Source organism: Mesoplodon densirostris, chromosome 3 (genome assembly GCF_025265405.1).
Source record: "Mesoplodon densirostris isolate mMesDen1 chromosome 3, mMesDen1 primary haplotype, whole genome shotgun sequence".
Taxonomy (NCBI): Eukaryota; Metazoa; Chordata; class Mammalia; order Artiodactyla; family Ziphiidae; genus Mesoplodon; species Mesoplodon densirostris.
Genome location: NC_082663.1, coordinates 80247950 through 80270501, shown reverse-complemented (window position 1 = coordinate 80270501; position 22552 = coordinate 80247950). Strand labels below are relative to the sequence as shown.

Below are 22552 nucleotides of genomic sequence, written 5' to 3'. Positions count from 1 at the left end.
GTGAGTTTTCTCTGAAAATTGGACTCCCAGACCAGTCCCCTCCCCCATACCTAGCAAAGACCCCCATTCCTAGCACACACAGAGCTCCAAATTGTTCCCAATGTATTTGCAGCCAGCCTGACCTACAGAGAAAGAGACACAATATTAACTTGGGTGACTGAGTCTCAACGGTTGCCCTTTTTCACATCACCGTCCGGAAGGGAAAAAAATGCTAATATATCTACGAATAGATAAATTTGAACACATGCAAATGTTCATGCTTAGACCAGGGCAGTCAAGGTCTTAAAGAATTGAAAGAGGGACAATTAGTATCAGGGCCTGGTTTGTGGCATTCTTTGTGCTGATGGCTTGCTGTCAGGATGAAACTGAGGTGTTGGTGACACTGACCAGAGCTGGCAGGCCGTACACACAAACTCTGCAAGTCAATTGCTGAGACTTGCACTCTGAGTCACAAAAGCAAAACACTCCCAAGCACCTGAATGACAGACTTGACAGCCTAGAAGATCTGGGCAAGAATTCTCACCTCGAACAGAGTCAGTTTATTTGGTTTTGCCACCTGCAAAGTCCCAGCTTGGGAGAGCCCCTTGGGTCCGATGGGCTACTGAGCAAATGCCACCTAAATAACACTGACCTGCCCTTGGCCCCAGGGAGGATGGCATCTTCAGCTTAGAGTTTGCATGTGGATAAAATCTGTCAAATGTATAATACATTACGGATCTTATTCCAAAAAACTTGCTCCTTACAGACCACTTTTCAACTCCTCGGCTACCATTGGTAGACACAGAATAAAGTGTACCTAACTCAGTTTTATACATTTAGGATCTGCAGACCTTTATTTTTCTTGATGTCTTTAAAATGCAAATATAAAAAATTCTAAGAAGACTGTTGTTTGTTTAAGATGGAGAAAGGTCACTTATATTGATGTCTTTCCACATGCTTTCATAAAGAAAACACTGTAGTTGGGATGTATGGGCAGAAAAATCTTAGTGTCCAGAAACAGTCACTCAACATATGTTCTAATACAAAGCAAGGGAAAAACTATCAATAAAATTAGGACTACCAGGAAAGTTACTGTTCAGAGTATAAATTGTGTCATCCTGGCTAGAAAATGTTTCTGTGAACAGTAACACACTTATAATAATTTCAATTTTTATTGTTATCAATAATTAACAATAAAACTAGCATCTTACTAGGCATTTCTATGTTTACAACATGTACGTGGCTACCAAAATTTTATTTCAATTAATTTAAGAATTTCCATACATCCTAAAAAATGGATTAGCCACTATTTTATTTCAGGACAGCCTACTGACCCACAAATCATTCTTGGTTTAATCTTTCTGTTGCATAGTGTGACACATGGAAAATTATCATGGAAGAAATAAAAACTGCTGAGCAAAAAGGAAAATTGAGACCTCAGTTAAGTTAGGAGTACTTACATACTTCCTAAGGGCCTACTTTTAGAAGAACAGTTGTAAAGGATTTTTTTTTCAACCTGAATGTTGCTGTCCTTGACTTTTGTGTAGAAGTAATTTCTCTAGTGAGAAATTAGCATGTTTGATGTTAGCAGAGGTAGATATACCATTGTGATATTGTGATTTATAATAACATATATGTGGTCTGATTCCCTGCCAACAGCCACTGAAACCCCTGGGACTTCCTAAGTGATAGGAGTGATAAAGGTATCTTTTATTATTTATAAAAAATAAAGGGCTATACCACACCTGAGTTTATGTTAATGAGGTGACTGTTGGAGAAGCTCCTAGAGATGGGGCCTGGTTGCTAAGAGAACCAACCATATGATGAGAAGTTTAGAATTTTCAGCCCCAACCTCTGATCTCCTGATAAGGAAGAGGAGCTAAAGATTGACTTAATCACCAATGGCCAAAGATTTAATCAATCATGCTTATGTTATGAAGCCTCCCTAAAAGTCCTAAATGATAGGATTCAGAGAGCTTCTAGGTTGGTGGTGCTGGGAAGGTGGTTTGCTTGGAGAGGGCATGGAAGCTCTGAGCCCCTTCCCACATACCTTGCTTTATGCGTCTCTTTCTCTAGCTGTTCCTGAGTTATATCCTTTTATACTAAATCAATAATCTAGTAAGTAAATAGTTTCCGTGAGTTCTGTGAGCTGTTCTAGCAAATGATGGAAGCAGAGGAGGGAATTGTGGGAATCTGTCATTTTCAGTTGGTTGGTCAGAAACACAGCTAACAACCTGGAGTTGTGATTAGTGTCTGAAGTGGAGTCATCTTGTAGGACAGAGCCTGTGGAATCTGATGCTATCTTCAGGTGGACAGTTTCAGAATTGAGTTAAATTGTAGGACACCCAGCTGGTATCAGAGAATTAGTTGGTGTAGGGGGGAAAACCCCCAGACATTTTGTGACCAGAGTATAGAAGTGTAGAGTATTTTAGTAGAGGAGAGAGTTCTCCCTTTCAACCATGAAGCCAATGAAACTTCTACCATAGGCTTCTTCCAATTCACATGCCAGTCTTTTTTTGTGTGTGTGTGGTACACGGGCCTCTCACTGTTGTGGCCTCTCCCGTTGCGGAGCACAGGCTCCGGACACGCAGGCTCAGGGGCCATGGCTCACGGGCCCAGCTGCTCCACGGCATGTGGAATCTTCCCGGACCGGGGCACGAACCCATGTCCCTGCATCGGCAGGCAGACTCTCAACCACTGCGCCACCAGGGAAGCCCAACATGCCAGTCTTTTTAATGTGTAATTTCGTATTGTTTTTCTCACACAAAGTCCCTCAAATTGTGTAAGCTTCAGGCCCCACAGAACGTAGTTTTGCCTCTGCCAATTAGAAATGAGACACAGAAGGGACAGAAGCTAGAGCAACATTCCTCTAAGCATCGTCCTGGATCCACCTGCTTCAGGATCACCTGGAAAGCTTGTTAAAATGCAGACCCCCACGGTGATCCATTTGAAGAGATTCTGATTCAATAGGTCAGACTGAGGCCTGGGAATGTGCATATTTAGCAAGTTCCCCAGGTGATCTTACTATGAATACTAAAGTTTTTGAACTATTGGTTTGGATTCCTGGCCTAGGCTTAGCAATGATCTTCATAGTGTACCCTGTGGGCTCCTAGTAGCTTGTCCATGATCTAACACCCAAAAATAAAATACAGAAACAGAATGAGCTGGTCTAAGGAGAATTTCTTATCCAGTGGAGCTGGGGAAGTTTGATTTAAATGACTTTTGCTCTCGAAGAGTTACCAAACACATCTTAAAATTGTTGAGCAATTGTATGTGGTAAAACTCCCAATTCTTTTGGCTCCGTACTTAATCAAGGGACCACTTCCAGCCAGCATGAGAAACTTCCAACAGGGAACGATGTTTGATCTTCTAGTCTAGTCATAGTTGGTCTTTCTCTCTCTATTTTCCTTCTCCCTACAGTCCAGGTGGAGGAAAGCATCAAAAGGACAATAGGAGGGAAGAGGTATTAATATAATTGTAAGCACTTGCCCCTTATCATTGAGCAAAGTTTCTTATGACAATGCACTGCTTCTTCCTTGGCCTTTTCTTCTAAAAGAAATTGAGTTCATCATGTGGGAATGGGAAGAGATACTCTTGGTGTCTTATGTCAAAATGACCCATGGAATATCAAAGTTGGAGCTTGGGCTAAAGTACCATCTGTACTGATCTGGGGGATGCTGGGAGACTTCAGCCCAATTTTATATCTTCTCTATCCCACGGTGGGTGACCATTTCTGTGACAAGCAGATTAGTGTTGTGGTTAAAAATCTGGGCTTTCAAGTCAGACAGACATGGGGTTTAATCTTGTTTTGGTAACTTTTTAAGTTGTATGACCTTAGGATATGTAACCTCTGTTTTTCTTGTGGGTGGAATAAGCATAACAGCGAAACCAACTTCATAGGATTGTGGTAATAACTAAATGTGACAATTGACATAAGCTGCTTAGCTCAGCACCCAGCATATAGAGTCAGCAACGAGGATTACTGTTAGTGAGCTCTCCCTCAAGGGTGGGCTGAGGGAGTTCCCAATTGCCTGATGTGAGCAAAGCCTTTGTATTAGCTATCTATGGCTGGGTAACAAATTACTGCAAAGCTTATCATTGTCTCACACAGTTTCTGAAGACCAGGAATCTAGAAGCAGCTTAGTTGGGTAGTTCTGGCTCAGGGTGTCCCAGAGGTTTCAGTCAAGCCATCAGCTGGAGCTAGAGTCATCTGAAGGCTTGATCGGATCTGGAGGATCAGCTTCCAATCACACTCAAAAGGCTGTTGTCAGAAGGCGTTAGTTAGTTCCTTACCACGTGTGCCTTTCAGTAGGACTGCTCAAAACATGCCAGCTGACTCTTCCCAGAGAGAAAGCAACTGTGACCAAGATGGAAGCCACAAGGTCTTTTATAACCTAATTTAAAAAGTGACATACCTTAGCTTCTGCCATATTCTATTGGTTGCACAGACCAAACCTGTATAGTATGGGAGGGGACTGCACAAGTGTGTGAATACCAGGAGGCAGAGATCACTGGGGGTTATCTCAGAGGCTGGATACCACCACCTTTAAATGGTTTTCCTAAGCAATGCCACAGATGCTCTTTTTTTTTTTTTTTTTTTGGCTTTAATTGTAGAGTTGAGAGGCTTTGAAATGATTATAGTGTTTTATAATCTACCAGCAAATGAAAGGCATCCAAGCCTCAAGATAAATGTCTGAGTGGGGTCTGCTAGCCACTTGAAAAGCATGTGGCTCCACATACCAAAGAAATCCACAGCTGACTTGAGTAAAATCTTGACTGTTAAATATTCCAGCTCTGTACTTTCACAAAGTGCAAAGGACAGAAGTTGTCTCTCTATATTAACAAGTAAGAATGGTTAGCGGATAAGGCATGGTTTACAAATCTGTATTTATGATAGGGGTCTGGCTGAAAAACAGCAAGAATAAACCATACAACCTGGGAAGTCTAATTCCAGCAGGAAGTTGCTTTGAAATAACATCATACTTCATTCACTCCCCAACTGATGTCTTTGACGACCAGTTTGGACACATCAGTAAAACGTCCTGTCACTTACCATATTTTATTTTCTTGCAGCATTTCCCACTGTTTGATGGTAACTCTAACAGTGCCTGTTCTTACAGCAGAATCCACACTCTGATTTAGATTTGCCAAGTAGATTGCTTTTAGCTAAATTTCTTGTCCAAGCACAGGTCCTTATGGTTCTAGAGTTCCCATTAAAAGATCCCTAAAGAAAAATATACAGCTTTACTGGCTTGGATTTGTAGCTCCAAAATTTAAAAGAAAGCGGCTGGTTAACATTATAGACATTTTGAAGTACTTGTCTTTCAGAAATGCAAAAAACAATAGCAAGAAAAGCCTTTGATGGCTCAGAATTTATTTTATTTTATGTACTTATTAGTTGGTACACTTTCTCCCCCATTTTAACCAAAGATGCTGTACATTGAAACAATAAAATAAGTAAAGACATGTGTCTGCTTTAAAATCTCAAAATTGGTTAAGTCTCATACTCCTCTTCCATGCTTTCTGGGTAGAGGCTCTTTCTGTTCTCTCAGCCCTGCAGCACTTTGATCTCAGAAGCAGTGCTATTTGGTTGTAAATGTATGTGGCGCCTTTGATCTAGTACTTAGCTGGTCTTATTTAAAATAGATAGCTTCTTTTATCTAAGTAGTGTTTACTAGGTCTCTCTCTATGAAAGATGGTTTAAATTGCTATTATTTAGATAGAAAGTTATATAAAGTTTCTTAAGAGTGCCCAGATCTGAATCTAATTCTCTAAATTCTAAAACCCCAATGGCATTATTATAAATTACATACAGCAAATTCCTGTTAAAATGAGCTGCTTTTACAGATGTCAGGTAATATTTGCAAAAACTTTGTTTGCTTTTTAACAAGGAACTGATTTTCTAAAGAATAATAAACATATCCTACACTCAGGCAAAAATAGTACTCTCAGAGTCTGAACTTAATGGCCAATTTTCCCTCTGAAATTCACATATTAGTATATTTTTATGTTACTGGGTTATGAACACTATAAAGTGTATATTGAAATGGGACTTTTTAAAGTAATAAGTATATATCTTGAATTCTCTTCTTTAAGAGGATTTCTTGAATATTTGTCAGGCGCATTAGTGACCTGTGTTTGAATTTCCTAGGCTGCATTCGGTTATTCATTCAACAAACTATGTTGCAGGTGCAAAGATGCAGAGATGATTAAGTCACAGACTCTGCCCTTAAGTTGCTCACAGTCTGGGGTCAATGGGCAGAGCACTAGTAGACAATTACACAATAGTGTGGTGTGTGTCTCTTATGGATGCTGGTCCTTCCAGCCTGCAGTTGGGACTGGTCAGGGAAGGCTTCCTGGAAGAGGTGGCACCCAAGCTTCCGTTAGACTGCTGACTCAGAACTCAGTGTCTTGTAAATTCCCAGCCAAGTCCATAATGCAAAGACAATCTATCTGCCTAACTCCTCTGATCCCCCCAACCCTGGTTTAATGCAGGTGGCCTAAACCTTGAGAAAGGTATAAACCTTGAAGGGCGCTGCTGCCTGAAGCTACCCCAAAGCCTTCTAGCTTGTCATTCAACACTGAGGAGAAAAAGCCCAAACCACCTTTCACATACATATTTAGAAATTTAGCTCCATTATTCATTTAAAGGAAATATTGGAAATCTCTTTGAGTTGTCTAAGTTAAAATACCTGCCTTTAATTGTTCTGTTAGGCTCCTGACACATGTTTTTTCCGTCCTCCTTGGTGTCATGTTCCTACCATTTCAGAAGTCTTGTCATTACTTTGCCCACGTACTAACCATACATGAGCATTCCAAGAACTGACCCTGGGAGTAAGCACTCTGGAGGATGCTCAAGAAGTATATAAGGGGCACGTCCCAGGCCTGGAGGTTGGGGGAAGGGCAAGAAGAGGTAATCCATAGTCAAGTACAGGATCATTGCACTAATAGTCAAAACTGTTCTAGGGAGGTCACAGGGGGCATATCAGATGGGGTCAGGGCCTGACCTCAGGGGACTCATACTGGGTCTGTGGAGATGGAGAAGAGAGGTGGCCTCTGGAGGACATGAGCGCATGAGTTTGGAGTGTTCTTGGATCAGTGCAGGGATGGTCAGCATGGGGCAGGTGAGGTAGAGGCAGGAATGTGCTAAAAGCAAACTGGAAGGGTTTGGCTTTTTCCCAGTGGTGCTATGAAGCCCTTGAGGCACAAAACTGCAAAATGAAGTGGGATCTTTGGTACTTGCCCTCTTCTTTGACGTCAGTAACCAAGCACAACTGATTCTAAGAATCTTGCACTCTAGGTAGTGGGCACCTTGGAGACCAGAGAGCCTAGCCTCCCCATTTGCCCAGTGAGGAAATAAGCTCCAAAGAACAGGCAGCCCAGGTCTCACAGTCACTGAATGGCAGAGGCAAGGGTGTATGGCCACCCTGTTGACCAGGACCCAGGCCTGGGCTTCTCTTCCTGGGGCTTGTTTCCCACTAGGAGTCCTGGAGTAAGATCTAGGACATTAGACAGTTCCTAGGAGCCTGTAGGAGAGAGCCATCACACCCTGGGGTCCTCCAACATGTGTGATCTCCAGGGGCAGTGCAGTTCTCATAGGGTTTCATCCTCTATCTGGACCCAGGGTCCACACCAAACCAGAACTTGAATAAGAGGAGTTGGTAAGAAAAGAGACAGACAGGACAGAAAAGAATCGGGTTAAATTGAGCAGACCCATGTGAGCCACAGGAAGGCCAGGCTAAGAGGATGGAGAGCAGTATTAAATTGGGGGAAAATGAATTTTTTTGTGTGAGTTACTAATCATAGGCTGCCTATGGCCCCTAACTTCAGGAAAGCCAAACTTCCTGTCCCACCCAAACTGCGTGGATTGAGAGCAAGGTAGAAAAGGTGGTCCTCAGGGGACTATTATTAGAAGGAGGGTGAGGAATAAATGCTGGAAAAGCAAAAACAGTAGATTTTGACAGCAGCCCCTTTGTCCTAACCTGAAGGTTAAAAAGTATAAACCTGAGATGTTCTCATAGAGTGTGGTCGTGTGCTGGGTATTCTCACTGCTTTCTCTATATTAACTAATTGAGCCTATCTTCAACCCTGTGACACAGGGACTACTATTATTCCCATTTACAGAGGAGGAAATTGAGGCACAGAAAGACTAATTTGTCCACAGTCTTTCAGCTAGTAAGTCCCAGAGTTGGGATCTGAACCCAAGGAGTCTGACTCCAGAACTTGTGTTTTTAATTATTGTGTTAAAAGTGTCTCCCATTTTCCTTCCTTCCTTACTTTTTTTCTCTCTGAAATAAGGATTTGAGGAAGGCCCTGATAATGAATGTAATCACCTAGCACAGAATAGTAGCCATTATTTTTTTGTTATTATTTATTAACAGAGTATGAAAGCATCTGGTGCATAGTAGACATTCAACGACTGTGAAATAAGACAAAAACATTTGAAGACTAACCAAGACATTTACCTGGGCTCTAGGGCTGAAAGAAAATCTGCATGATCTTCAGGGGATTAGCCATGGGTATGGAGGAATAGCTGCAGACAGTAAATGTATAAATAGAAATGTCCAGAGACCCATTGAGATGGGACGAAATGGTGAGATGCTGAATTCTTTAATGACTCCTTTTCTCCTTCCCTTCTTAAGTGCTGCTTAAGTAGAGCTGAGGCCAGACGCGATGCAGCTAAAGTGGCCCTAATCAACTCCCTCTTCAATGAGCTGCCCTCTCGCAGGATTACCAAGGAATTCATTATGGAGAGTGTGCAGGAAGCAGTTGCCTCCACTAGTGTGAGTACCCACCAGGGAAGGGAAAAGCTGGCTATACTTAGAGTACGGAGCCATTTGAATCTTGGGAGATGCTAATGTGAACAAGTTCTTTAAGAATTGTGCAGGTTTGGGGCTTCCCTGGTGGTGCAGTGGTTAAGAATCCACCTGCCAATGCAGGGGACACGGGCTCAATCCCTGGCCAGGGATCCCACATGCCGTGGAGCAACTAAGCCCGTGCGCCACAACTACTGAGCCCACGTGCCACAACTACTGAAGCCCCCGTGCCTAGAGCCTGTGCTCTGCAACAAGAGAAGCCACCGCAATGAGAAGCCTGCGCACTGCAACGAAGAGTAGCCCGCCGCTCGCCGCAACTAGAGAAAGCCCACGTGCAGCAATGAAGACCCAACGTAGCCAACAATAAATTAATTTAAAAAAAAAAAGAATTGTGCAGGTTTTATTTTTAACCCATTAAATCATTAATTTTCAGCAGAAAGAACACTTGGACTGGAAATCATGATATTAGAGCTGGCTCCCTATTCCATTCCAAATTATCCATCTTGATTTGTTTATTTGAATGTTTGCTGTTTGAGGAGCACAGATTCTTTCAGGGCCTGAGAATGCATGCTGTTGAATACTGCTTTAACCTAGAGATAAAGAAGCTCAACTTTTCCCAAACTTGACGAATCATAAAAATTATCTGAAGTGCTTATTAAAAGTGCCAATTCCCCAGCCAGCGTGAGGTCCTGCAATCTATGTTTTTAAGGAAACAGACTGCTTCGATATGGGAAAAGCCATATGCCCAATATTTGTTAGCTGTTAGAATTATCATGCTTAATATCAACTACTTTTTTCAGTTGATTAAGTAGCTTTGGAAATCTCTGTAATGGATGTAATTAAATACAAAGTGCTTTGAGAGCCAAAAACTCTGTCTTAGAAATTTAGATAGGACCTTTCTCGGCAGTCTAGAGTACAGTAGATGATTTGCCCCATGAATTTTTGGTGCTCTTGATCCTCGTACCTCCAAATTATAAACCATTTTAACCATGGAGGAAACCTTAGGTCTCAACTGGGGCAGGTGTCGCCCTGTGTGTCCTTCAAGTGCAGAAACTTGGCATTACCAAAGGGATTAGCCACCTCCTAGCTTCTCCTTTAGCATGGATCAACACCATCTGAGATTTTCATTCTGATTCCCTTAATCTGACTACAAAGGTTCTGTCATTCTGGAGAAGCTACTGATAATGAAGGTGACATTATCACACTAGCTGTGACCTTTTTGCTTCTTTTCCCCCTCATAAATGCTCTTATCATGCAGAAGAGAGATAAGGGGAGAGGCGGGGACAGAGAGTGGTTGTCTTGGCAGAGAGACCTCAGGGAGCTCTGGTCTATATCTGCTCTGAGGATGAAAGGAAGCCTTTATTTTCTTGCCCTGTAAATTTCAAGTGCCTTTGAGGAAGAGAAGTTAGGAAAATGATGCCTGATTTATATGTGTGGAATTTACTCAGGAGCAGGGAGGTGCCCTCAGTGTAAATGTAATTTATCATTTTTTCATGGAAATTTCTAAGGAAGGAGAATATATATGGTTTGTAGGCTTCTGGATGGATTTCCTCTGGGATATTTAAAAAGCCAACATAAATATTTCAGCAGTAGTGTGTTAATGTTATTGCATTCAAAAGCTGTAAATTTGCTGCTATCTGATGCTGGCAGTTTGTTCAGTCTCACAAAGCCGTTGCCCACCTTCCCAGGAATCCAAGGCCATGGGATATTGAAGCTCAGGCCCCAGTGCCATTCCTGAGTTCATGTCAGCTTTTTTAATGCCACTCCCCCTAACCAAGTTGAAGAGGAATTTCATTTCTTCCCATCACCCCACCCACCTTGTTTCCTAAAGATTAAGTGGTCCCAAAGTGAAAAACTATAAACCAAAATCCATGTCTCCAGGCCGAACACCAGCATATTATGAAAAGCTCCCATTAAGAATCATGGCGGGGCTTCCCTGGTGGCGCAGTGGTTGAGAGTCCGCCTGTCGATACAGGGGACACAGGTTCGTGCCCCTGTCCGGGAAGATCCCACATGCCGCGGAGCGACTGGGCCCGTGAGCCATGGCCATTAAGCCTGCGCCTTTGGAGCCTGTGCTCCGCAATGGGAGAGGCCACAGCAGTGAGAGGCCCGTGTACCGAAAAGAAAACAAAAAAAGAATCATGGTGGTAAAATATGAATGGTCCATACAACTGGAGATTTTTTCCCTGTTAGTTACATAATTTGCTTGGTGATCATTGGAATCTTACGGAGCAAGTCAGCATTTCAAGATTTCGATAATGGATGAAAGCAGCCTCGGAGAGTAACTGCTCAAACATTAATGCCACCACAAACAAAAACTGTGGAGAGATACAGGAATTTCTGCTTTGGGATAATTATTCTTTTTGAGTATATAATCAGTTAACATTCTAATCAAAAGCTAGATTCAAGTTGATTACAAAATCCTCTTAACTATGAGTGATGGTGAGAGTAAGGATTTTATCCCAAATCAACTGGAGACGGTTGTAGTGTTGTAGGATGCACCCCTGAACGGTTAGGACAATAGAAGGCTCACTGTGAGGCCACAGAATTAATTCATGACCGCCCAAAGAAGAGGAGGAAAAACCCATGATATTTTCCTTTTCTGCTTACTTCCCAAGGGCACTTTGGATGACGCGGACGACCCCAGCACCAGCATTGGAGCCTACCACTACATGCTGGAGTCCAACATGGGGAAGACCATGCTGGAATTTCAGGTACCTGCTTCCTTCCACATATTTGTTTTGCTACACAACCCCCAGAAGCCTGGGGGAATGCCACTCATCACTAACAGCCCCCGTCCCAATAATCTACTCTTTTTTTGTTTTGGTCATTTTAATTTAACCCTCCTAGAATCCAGCACTGTGCTCCCTTTTAGCCACACCTCAGGAGGCTAAAACAAAAAAGCAAACAGGCACAATCTTTGCTTTCTTAAAGGAAAGTGAAAGACTTAAGCTAAGAAACAGGCGGGGAACATTACAGTCTTATGACCCTATTAACATTTTACCAGCTTTTCAGTATAAAGCTCCCCCTTAAACCAAATCAAACAGTTTGAAGTGTTGGTTGTGACCATTTGGTTCTTAATTTTCAGAAGTTATGGATGAAGGTGCCTGCAATGTATATTAAACAATTTTCCCCTCAGTTATGGTATTTCTGTTAAACAAGATATGCCATCTCCTATTGTTAACTAAATCAAAACATTTAGCAACCTGTAACCCTTTTCATTCCACTGCTGACAAGCAATAATAGAGCTGAGGAACTATATTACCTGTTATTTGCAAATTAAATAATTATATTAATAGCGATAAGAATAATAATAGCTAACGCTCATTGGATGCTTACTTTGGCACTGTGCTAAGCATTTAACAAATCTTACCATCATTTAACCCTCACAATAAACATGTGAGTATTTCTTATCCCCATGTCTTCATTGAAGGAAGTGTGTCATACAGCTTAGCAAATGGCACAGCCAGGGTTCAGACCCAGGCAGTCTGATTTCTGAGTTCACACTCCTATTATCCTATATTGGGCTGGGCGGACAAAACTTCAGAAGTTATTGAGAATGAAAAGTGTACTCTCTAAAAAATTAAACATGAATACAGTTGACCATCCATATACATCAATGCCAGTAGGAATCAATATGCAATGTTATAATGAGGAGACTTTACCCGCCAAGATTTCTATTTTTTTAGGTTAGATTCCAAGAAGCAGTCAGAATATAAAGTTTTATGGACACAAATGTTCATCATGGTATAATTTACAGTGGTATTACAGTTGAGCCCTGAAGCCACCACCTTCCAAATACCATCTTTGGTACCTTTCAAACTCTTTTCCTGACTACAATGGCATAGCCATTTCTCAGGTGGATATGTCCCACCTGCCCATTTTTAAAAACCAGTAATTTTCCTCATCACTGTCTCATTTGATTGACACAAAATACTCTTTCTTCACCCTGCCCTAGGAAGATCTCAGTCATCCAGGTTTCTCCTTAAGTTGTTGTGGTCTCCCTGACCTTTGATGTTGCTTGTCTTAGTTTGGAAGAGACCTTGAAGCTCACCTTCTGGTGTAGACAGGGGCATGCAGCAGCTCAGTGGTTCTGAGCCCAGGCTTGGGAGTGGGCTCAGCTGCTCATCTCTAAATCTGTTTCCTCGTTTGTACGTAAATCAGGAAGAATAATAGTAGCAATAGTAGTAGTGGTGCTACCTCACTGTGCCATTGTGAAGACTAAATGGGACCACATAGAAAGTCCAGAACAGTTCCTGGCATATGGTTAATGCTCAGTGAAAGCTGACAACTGTTATTATATATATTTCTGAAGAAGGACTGCTTCATTTGAAATGCCAGAGGCTACCAGATGGATTCCCTTGACAACTTTATCTAACCTAAAGGCTTTACGTGAGGACAAGGTAGCTCCCCTGCATTAAATGTTTCAGGGCCCTTGCTATAGAATAAAAGAGTGGAACTGTCAAGTTTTTTTTTGTTTTTTGTTTTTTTAATCTTCCATAACAATCTAAAGTCAAACAGAGAAAAAAAATAAAAGGGAAGAGCATGACACAAGAGAAGGGACACAAACTTTAAAAAACCATACAGACCGGGCCTCCCTGGTGGCGCAGTGGTTAAGAGTCCGCCTGCCGATGCAGGGGATACGGGTTCGTGCCCCGGTCTGGGAGGATCCCATATGCCGCGGAGCGGCTGGGCCCGTGAGCCATGGCCGCTGGGCCTGCGCATCCGGAGCCTGTGCTCCGCAACGGGAGAGGCCACAACAGTGAGAGGCCCGCATACAGCAAAAAGAAAAAAAAAAAAAAAAAAACCATACAGACCTACATGTAAAGCCTGTGCTACCACTTGCCACCTGTGAGCTCAACCATTCTGAGACTCAGTTTTCCCATCTACAAAATAAGCATCATGATGCCCATTGTGTAGGCTTTTTGTGGGGCATATATAATATGACATTTATAAAACATTTAGCATGGTGATTCCCCAAGGAAGAATCTCATTTATGTTAATTCCTCCCCCCTCAACCCTGACAGAAAAATACTGTACTTCTTTTATTATACAATGAATGTTGCCTGGCCCAGTACATAATAGCTTGTATAGGATTTAGTAGCTATTTTCAGAAAAATCAAGAATGATTTTTTAACACAGTGGGTGAGTCTGCCAAATATAGGGAAGACAAGATTTTTTTTTTTTTAATTCTTAAAATTCTGTCCAAGTACTATGAAAGGCTGTACTCAAACCATCTTTTAGTAGTACTTTAATTGCCTTGCTATGGGCTGCATGTTTTCTGTGTGGTCTGTGTAGTAAGGTATTTAAATACATGAAATAATAATTTGAATCATACTGTGGAAATGCTTCATAAATTCTCAAAATGGAGGCTGGGTGCTGGATGAGGGACAAAGGAAGAGGAAGATGTGAGGGCAGGAAAAATCCAAACTCCCTCCTCCCAGTAGGGATTCTGGCAACCCAGGAGGAGGGCCATGAAGCACATCCCTCTTCCTTCCGCCAGCTCCAGGTTGCCTGCTGGGTTCCTACACATTCCTTGGTGGCCTGGGTTAAATGCATCAGCTTGTTTCTGCACATAATGGGAATTGACCACAGACCTGGGCTGTTTGCAGTCAACACAGCAATTCAGTACCCCTGGTGGGTAATAGATGTGTGTTTGTATCTAGCTATGGATGACTATACCGTATAAAAACAAGACTGGTGTCTCCTGACTGCCTGCAGGCTTTCGGGGAGCCATCAAGGAGGCAGCGCTCAGAGGAAACATGATATATGCTTCTGCTTACCTTCACTTCGTGGGAGGGAGGCTGGGATGCCTGTTTAAGGTAGCCTTGCCCCTCACCATAGAGAAAACTGCCTGATGTTTTGGGGGGTGGGATGGCCACTGGGTCTTGTCAAGGTCAGATTCAAGGCAGACTTTGACTGAAGCTGGTTAATATATTTATTCTGAAGCCTAATGCAGTCCAAAGACGAGTTGTTTATTTACATCTTTGCTAAATTCTCCAGGTCGCCTTTTAAAACCTCATCCCATAAACAAATTTCCTCTTAAATCTATTCTCTTGGGTGGGGAGATTGTGCCCACCTGTTTTTCAAGTTCTCCATTTACACTGTTTGTTTTTCTTATTTCTGATGAATCACAGAACCAAGCCAGTCTCCCAGACAGAGTTCCAGAGAGAAGCAGTGTACATTTTCTCCCCGGGGAGTAGCTGGGAGGCCAAACATTGTTTCTTATAGGAGGCAACACTAGGAAGCACTGTGAGGACAGAGCCCAGTTGTTGTTGGTTTAAATTTAATGAATGACAAAATGAACCAGAAAAGCTGTAGAATGAAAGCTACAACTGCAATTTCCTTGAAGAGAAAGAAAACGCAGGGCTTGATTCACCATTCGATTTTAAATTTACTTTGCTGAAGGGGACTGGCTACATAATTCATGGGGCCAGTGCAGAATGAAAGTTCAGGGCCTTTTATTCAAAAATTACTAAGAGTTTCAAGACAGCGGAGCACTAAACCAAGCTCAGAGCCTCTGTGACTGCACAGATCACAACCTCGTGAAGCCAGCCTTGTCCCTGAGACAAATCCCCAGAAGGGCCCAGACTAGGGTAAGAAGAGTTAGGCATTGAAGTCGGGTACAAAATTTAAAGGAGTGTCAAAAAATTCAGTAATCAAGGCAAATAATATTATAATGCAGTATTTTAAAAACTCAAAATAAATGTGCAAAACTTCATAACAAACAAAACATCCAAATTTTAAATAAAGACAGAATTTTAAATAAAAGACCCTGAACTTGTATGACGTACCTTAAATCTTTCTTGACTCACCTCACCCTAGTCCCAGCCCCACCTCTAGGCCAGCTTCTTGTTTATCTGTCAGCCCACCCAGTTGACCCAGGCTTCTAGATCAGCCCACGTAACAAACAGTACAAAGACTTCAGTGAGGAAGGAGCAGGACAGGTAGATCACCAAACAGACTTCCTTCAAAGTGATAGGGCTTCGACAGGTAGAAAATGAGGCTGTGAAGACCAGACAGTGAAGAGTCATGGTGAAACGATTAAATGAATCCTCACAGAAGTCCCTGGCTACCCTCTCCTTGCCAGTCTGCCATAATGCAAGGATTTCCAGTGGAATCAATGTGAGGCACAGAAGGATTGCCTGGGGTTGAGCCCAGGACTCATACAGCTTCAGGAAGATCTGAAGATAGTGAACTTGGTCATATGAGGGGAAATAAAGAGATGGGACAGGAAGAATGTGGAAATATTTCAATATACTTTATGTGACAATGGTGAGAGTCATATCTCCAGAGAGGAGAGCAAGAACTAGATCAGGACATAAGGTAAGAAGGCAGACAGAAGATTATCTTTCCTGGGGGATTTTAGGAACAAGAGCAACAGTGAAGAAGAGGCAGTTGTATTACTGCAGAGGGAAAAACTGCTTGGTGATAGAACAGAAATTTGGGAGGTTAGGAGGAGGATGATCCTCTTCTTGCAGGCAGAAACAGTTCAGGTCTCTGTGGGGAAGTTTTTGAGAGATGTGGGTTGCCAAGGCACATGGGAAAGATTTCTGGTTCTGTTCCACAGAATTGTGGGTTCTGAAGTCTTAGGAGGACTGCTGAGTGGCATGAAAGAAATTTATCTGGATGGGGGGCTTAGTGCACAGATAAGAATAATAGCTGAGAGGACATTGGAAGAAAAATATATTACTAAGGCAACAATTGTCAGAGGATGGAATTAAGAGCTCTGTTGGCAATAGGCTGTTTCTCAAACTGGGCCAAAAGGATGCAAGGACAATGCCAAGAGGGCTATTGGAAGCCACAGAATAAACTCAGTATATCTTTCTGGATTGTCAGCTTTACATGAAGATTGGGTGGGGAAAGAGTGGAGTCGTATTTATTTTCTTCTTTTTAAAAAAATGTGCAAACAATAGAATACAAAATTTAAGTGGAGTCTTAAGATAAAACATAAGACAAAATATCCTATTTGTAAATATTGTCCCTCCTGTAACACGGTAGAGACTATTCCATATCAGAACCAAGAGAGCATTCCTATTCATTTTTATGGCTGCAAAGCGTTCACTGAGTAGGCTTGAGGGTACGGTAAGAAGGGCAGCACAAATTTATCTTCCTCAGTTACTGGGGTTACTTTTTTTTTTTTTTGCGGTATGCGGGCCTCTCCCGTTGCAGAGCACAGGCTCCGGATGTGCAGGCCCAGCAGCCATGGCTCACAGGCCCAGCCGCTCCGTGGCACACGGGATCCTCCCGGACCGGGGCACGAACCCGTGTCCCCTGCATCGGCAGGCGGACTCGCAACCACTGCGCCACCAGGGAAGCCCCAGTGGGGTTACTTTGATAAGAAGCATAGTGGTGAGATCCAGATTAGGCAAGATTTGGTTATGGAACAAACCACTCTCACTTTTCCAAATTAGCATAAGAGGGGTAGGTTACCCAGACACTGGACCTAGGACCCTGGGCAGACAGTGGGGTCAGTGTTTGGGGCAGGAGGCGTAGCTCAGCTGGTGTCCATGTCATATTTTAATTAATGGAAAGACATGGTTTTGCTTTTACTAAGGTCTCTGTGGGTTCTTGGGGTGCTTACTGTGCAGTAGTACATACACAAAATCCCAAACTGTATCCCAAACTGAAAAGAAGAAAAGCATTACATTCCAATGACAGTTATAGACCTGAGAATAGTGCTATTTTTTCTGATGATCTTATCACTTTAAATTTTACCTCATAATTTTAAGATAACTGGAATCTCAGAGTGACTTTGTGCCTCCTGATTTTCACAGTGAAAGCGTTTTCCAGAGCAAGCAGATGTAAAGACAATAAAAGTCCACTTTTTTTGAATGGGCATAAGACATCTGTCTAAGTGTTAAGTTTCCATAACTAGCTTCATGACCAGGAAGTTCCTTAATTGTATTGTTATTTTCTAACAATTATGTGGTTGTGGTTTGTACTACTAATCCACAGTAGATGTTTCTCTGGTCAAAAAAGAAAAAAAAATGCAGGTAACTTCAATGGAAGACTGCGAATCCTAATACGATTAGGAAAATAAAATCTTCAGTATGTTGAATACACATTAGCTTGCCCTGGGTATCATGCAGGGAAAGGATGATGCTGATAGAAAGGCTTAATGCTGTGCTCAGCCCTAGCCATTGAATGTGAAAACTATGGGTGAGTTTTAATGTTAGTTCAACCTTATTGTCCATATTTTAATGCATTTTCTTGACTGAATTTATAAACTTAGGCGTTTTTTACAGTTTCTGTAGTTTGTCCATTATATGTTTGTCCAGTATATTTAAATTGTTTTCCTTAATACGTAATATTGTCACATGATTCAAAAGGTGCAAAGAATGTCAGAGAAAGGTCTCCCTCTTTTTTTCTCCCCAGAGGCAACTCATGTTACCAGATTCTTTTGTATCTTGCCAGAACTCTTCTAGGCATTTATAAGCAAATATTTATAGGCATCTCCTATTCTTTTTAATCAAATAGTAGCACACAGTGTACATGTTGGACACTTTGCTTTTAACTTAACAACACCTCATAGAGACTCTTTATATTAGAACTAGAGAGCCTTCTCATGCTTTGTGATTGCAGCATATTTGGTAGGATGAATGTGTTGTAGGGAGGAAGAATCATTTTCCTTCTGCCCTTCTGAGTTCTTAGCTGAGGCCCCTGTAATAAAAGACAGATGAAGAAGAGAAAAGCAGAAGTACACTTTATGTATATGTGAGAGGTACCCAGGGAAAAATGAGTACCTCCACAAGATGGCTTGAATTCAGGATTGAATACCATCTTAATAGGGAAAGGGGAGAGGGGATATAGGCCTCTCAGGCCTTAAATAATCTTTAAGAAAGAAGAATGGGCCCTTAGAAGAATAGATGGGAGCTATGATAGTTTGTGACAAAGTTTGTCTGGGTGTGGAATGGACTTTAGTTTCTGCTTCTGTGATAAGAGTCAATCTTCCCTGGTTGATGCAACTCTTGAGGAGGGGATTTATGACAATTGTGTTCCTTTTGGAGGATCTGTCTTTAGGCAGATAAGGGGAGTTCAGAGAAAGCCTCTTTGCAGTTTTTTAAGTATTTACAGCTCAAAATAATCAATATACCCAAGTGGCATATTTGGGGGTGCCGTATTCTGCTACACTTTAGGATGATATTTTATTTAACCATTCCTTTAAAAATGAACATTTAAAATATTCCCAGTCTTGGGCAATTTTAAAAAGTGATGCAATGAATAGCCTTGCCCGTACATTATTCTAAGATGTGCTGGTATATTTACATAATTTCTTCGGTGTATAATTGTTAGAGCATATGTATTTTTAATGTTGAAAGGTATTTGTCAATTATTTAATAATTTGTGCCAAATAGCAGGGGAGGGAAGGAAAAATGCTCCGAAAGCCTAGGACTGTGGTATTTGAAAAGTCTCAAAGTGTTCTGACAGTACTGTATATTCTATTTCCCCAATATAGTTGGGGATCAGAGTTATGCCCTGCTCAGCAATCACTGAGGCACTTTCCTTCACATTTCTGCTTTGAGACTAATGACAGGTATTTGGGTTTTATAGGAGCTTATGACCATTTTCCAACTATTGCACTGGAATGGAAGCCTAAAAGCCCTTCGTGAAACAAAGTGTTCCCGACAGGTGAGATTTTCCAATAAAAACAGGTTTGCGTTGTATGGACTGAGCAGACGGCTTGTCATCTTCCAGGATATGTATCAGTCCAGTTGCAGCAGGGACTGACCAAAAACGCACACTAAGAAGAATGTTGGCTGGGCCTAGGCCTTATTTAGATACCTGTACTGAATACCAGTATGAAGGGATCATTAAGACAGACTTAGTTTCTAAGTCAAATACTGAATCTACTCTATGCACCTGTCCTGCCTACTGAATGTGTGCCCTCTCCCACTCTTCAAGGCAGAAAGAAATGTGAGTCTGCACTGCTTCTGAACCTCCTCACTGAGAACAGGTAGAGTTGGTTGTGTAGCAGGAGGATTTTTCTCATCCCCACCAAATGTCCTTAAGGGGCAACAGAAATGATTGTAAAGGTGGACAACCTGGTATTTCAGTCGCTTCCGTTTTTTGGTTTGGAGGTTTCTTCTTTACTTTTCAGAGACATGGTTTCACTATTCCTTTGCTACCTATAAAAAGCATCCTTCTCCCTTTTTTTAGTAGCAAAGACAACCCCCCCTCCCATGCACTTAATGGTTCTCACCTACTATCCCTCAAGATTTATTCTTCCTTTACCCCATTAGACTTTGAAGATGGTAGTTTGTTTTGAGAGTTTGCTAACAGGAATTTGTATGAGAAACAGAGCCTCTACTAGTCAGCAATATGAGGGTGGATGTAAGAGTTTTCCATGCACTGCAGCCCCAGGAGTTTTTAGTTGTTCTTTGCTTAGAAAGCCTGGCTTTCAAAATGTCAAAGATGGAAAAGAAATGAGTAGCTGACAATGGCTTTGGCTGTTTTTTTCTTTTCCTTTGATTTAATAAAAAGTCTTTGAAATATGCCGGGTTGGTTATAAACACTTTTCCATGATTGTTTTTAATTTGTTAAGGTCATAAATAAATACCATATGTTCTTGAAAATAAAAGTAAACAATGCATCCCCTCCACAAGATCTTCTTAAAGTGCATCCATCAAACTTATACATGATGTTACAATGTATTGGCAAATTTTAAACATGAGAATTGACAGATAGTGACAAATTTTTAATTATTTGGAGAAAGTGAGAGACAATGTACATGAAGGTGCCATTATGATATCAATGATGATAATACCTATATTCCATAATACATTTTTAAAGTCCTTCCCATAGTTTCTGTGAGCCATTCAGTCTGTCATCTTCCTTATGCTAACAACATAGCAGTTAGGAAGTTGATTCTCCTGGTGTCTAAGTCTTGTCCTGATTCAAAGCTCCCTGCTTTCTGCAATGGGTGTGACCAAACCCAGTTCTGTCCGAATCCTTCCATATAATTGTTTCCCTCTCTATCTTGCTAAAGGAGATAATGCTGAGCAGAAGAGTTCAGTGAATGAGATAATGTTCAAACCAATTGTTATAGGAATGCATTTTCAAAGGAAGACATTTTCTAGCAAGGTCAGAGCTCTGTTCTGTGAACATTATTGGGTCATTCCTGGTGGTAGTGTTTTGATTCAACCTGGGGTGACCCTACTTTGTGTACCAGCTTAGCCCTCTATTTCCTTTAAGAGGTGTGTCCTGAGATTTGGCTTCGTTTGGTGAACATCAGAGAGGTTTGGTTATTGGTAGAACCCCTGCGGGTGTGTTGGGGGTAGTGGAGGCACAGGAAAGGAGGCGTCAGAAGGCCATGAGCCCAGGTACCTTTGTTGCTCTTTACTGACACTCTGGACTTTGTTTCTTGGCTCCCAGGAAGTCATCTCCTACTATTCCCAGTATTCCCTAGATGAAAAGATGCGCAGCCACATGGCCCTGGACTGGATCATGAAGGAGCGGGAGTCACCAGGAATTCTCTCCCAAGAGCTGCGAATGGCCCTGAGGGAGTTGGAGGAAGCCAGGAAAGCAGGACAAGAACTACGTTTTTACAAAGAAAAGAAAGAAATCCTGAGTTTAGCCCTGACTCAGATCTACAGTGATCCTGACACTTCCTCACCCAGTGATGATCAGTTGAGCCTCACGGCCCTTTGCAGCTATCACTAACAAGGCCAGGTCCCAGCTGCCCCCAAGGCGGGCAGAGGCCAGACTGTAACATTAGGAAGCTCACTGAAGGAGGTCATCAGAGGCTTTAGAAGCTATAGATGCTGCCTGAAGGCTGTACTAATTCTCCCCACCCATTCCATTCATAGAATCTCAGAGTAGCAGGACCCTTATAGGACCCAACATGTCACTCAATGCAATTTTCCCATCACACTCTCAATAGTTCCACCTCAGACTGAAAGGATGGAGACAGGATTGCTTGAAAAATATTTTCGGGCCTCCCTGGTGGCGCAGTGGTTGAGAGTCCGCCTGCCGATGCAGGGGATACGGGTTCGTGCCCCGATCTGGGAGGATCCCATATGCCGCGGAGCGGCTGGACCCGTGAGCCATGGCCGCTGGGCCTGCGCATCCGGAGCCTGTGCTCCGCAACGGGAGAGGCCACAACAGTGAGAGGCCCGCATACCGCAAAAAGAAGAAAAAAAAAAAAAAGAAAAATATTTTCCAGGCCTGACTTCAACCTGAAGCCTTGTTGACATGTGCCTTGCTAGATTATATATGTTGTTTAAAAGAATGGGTCAATGTAGCATCCCTGAAAAGAACACCAGCCAGGACTGGGGAAAATAGCATGATAGCAATTAAAAAATACTTGGGATTAAATAAACAATATGGATTCTTTTTAAAAATATCCAGGGGTCAGAGTTTCTTCCTAAGCTTTGTATGCTACAAGATTACTTACACTCTACTAGGTGTAATCCAAAACTTCAGTGAGGATTTTATCTGGACATCCCACTATCAAAGATATTGAACTGGTAATAGTATGAAAATACTATTATACTAAATAGTAAATACTAAAATATAATGTAATGTGGCTTAAAATGTTATAGTAATAAAATTTTTTTTCAATCCACTCTTCCATATGGGGATAAATGTCACCCAGGATAGTACCCTCACTTGTATTCCTCAAGAAGAATTAATATCCAATTTTTATGAGTCCTGCAATCAGTCATGTGCATTTTTAATCTGCAAATAGATTAATTGATTTATTTTTATTTCTGCCACTTCTGTCATATATCTATAATGGAGAAAGTTACTGTCAT

General features: G+C 41.9%; 1 protein-coding gene across 1 annotated transcript in view; it reads left to right on the top strand.

Annotated features, from left to right (window-relative positions):
- The window catches only part of LIX1 (limb and CNS expressed 1), a 46215-nt gene extending 24757 nt beyond the window's left edge, over nucleotides 1–21458 (top strand). Inside the window, exons 3-6 of the mRNA XM_060091823.1 lie at nucleotides 8622–8762; nucleotides 11414–11509; nucleotides 19350–19427; nucleotides 21171–21458. Of these exons, the coding sequence (XP_059947806.1) occupies nucleotides 8622–8762; nucleotides 11414–11509; nucleotides 19350–19427; nucleotides 21171–21458 (603 nt within the window). The remainder of the gene's footprint in view (nucleotides 1–8621; nucleotides 8763–11413; nucleotides 11510–19349; nucleotides 19428–21170) is intronic.
- Nucleotides 21459–22552: the final 1094 nt, after the last annotated feature.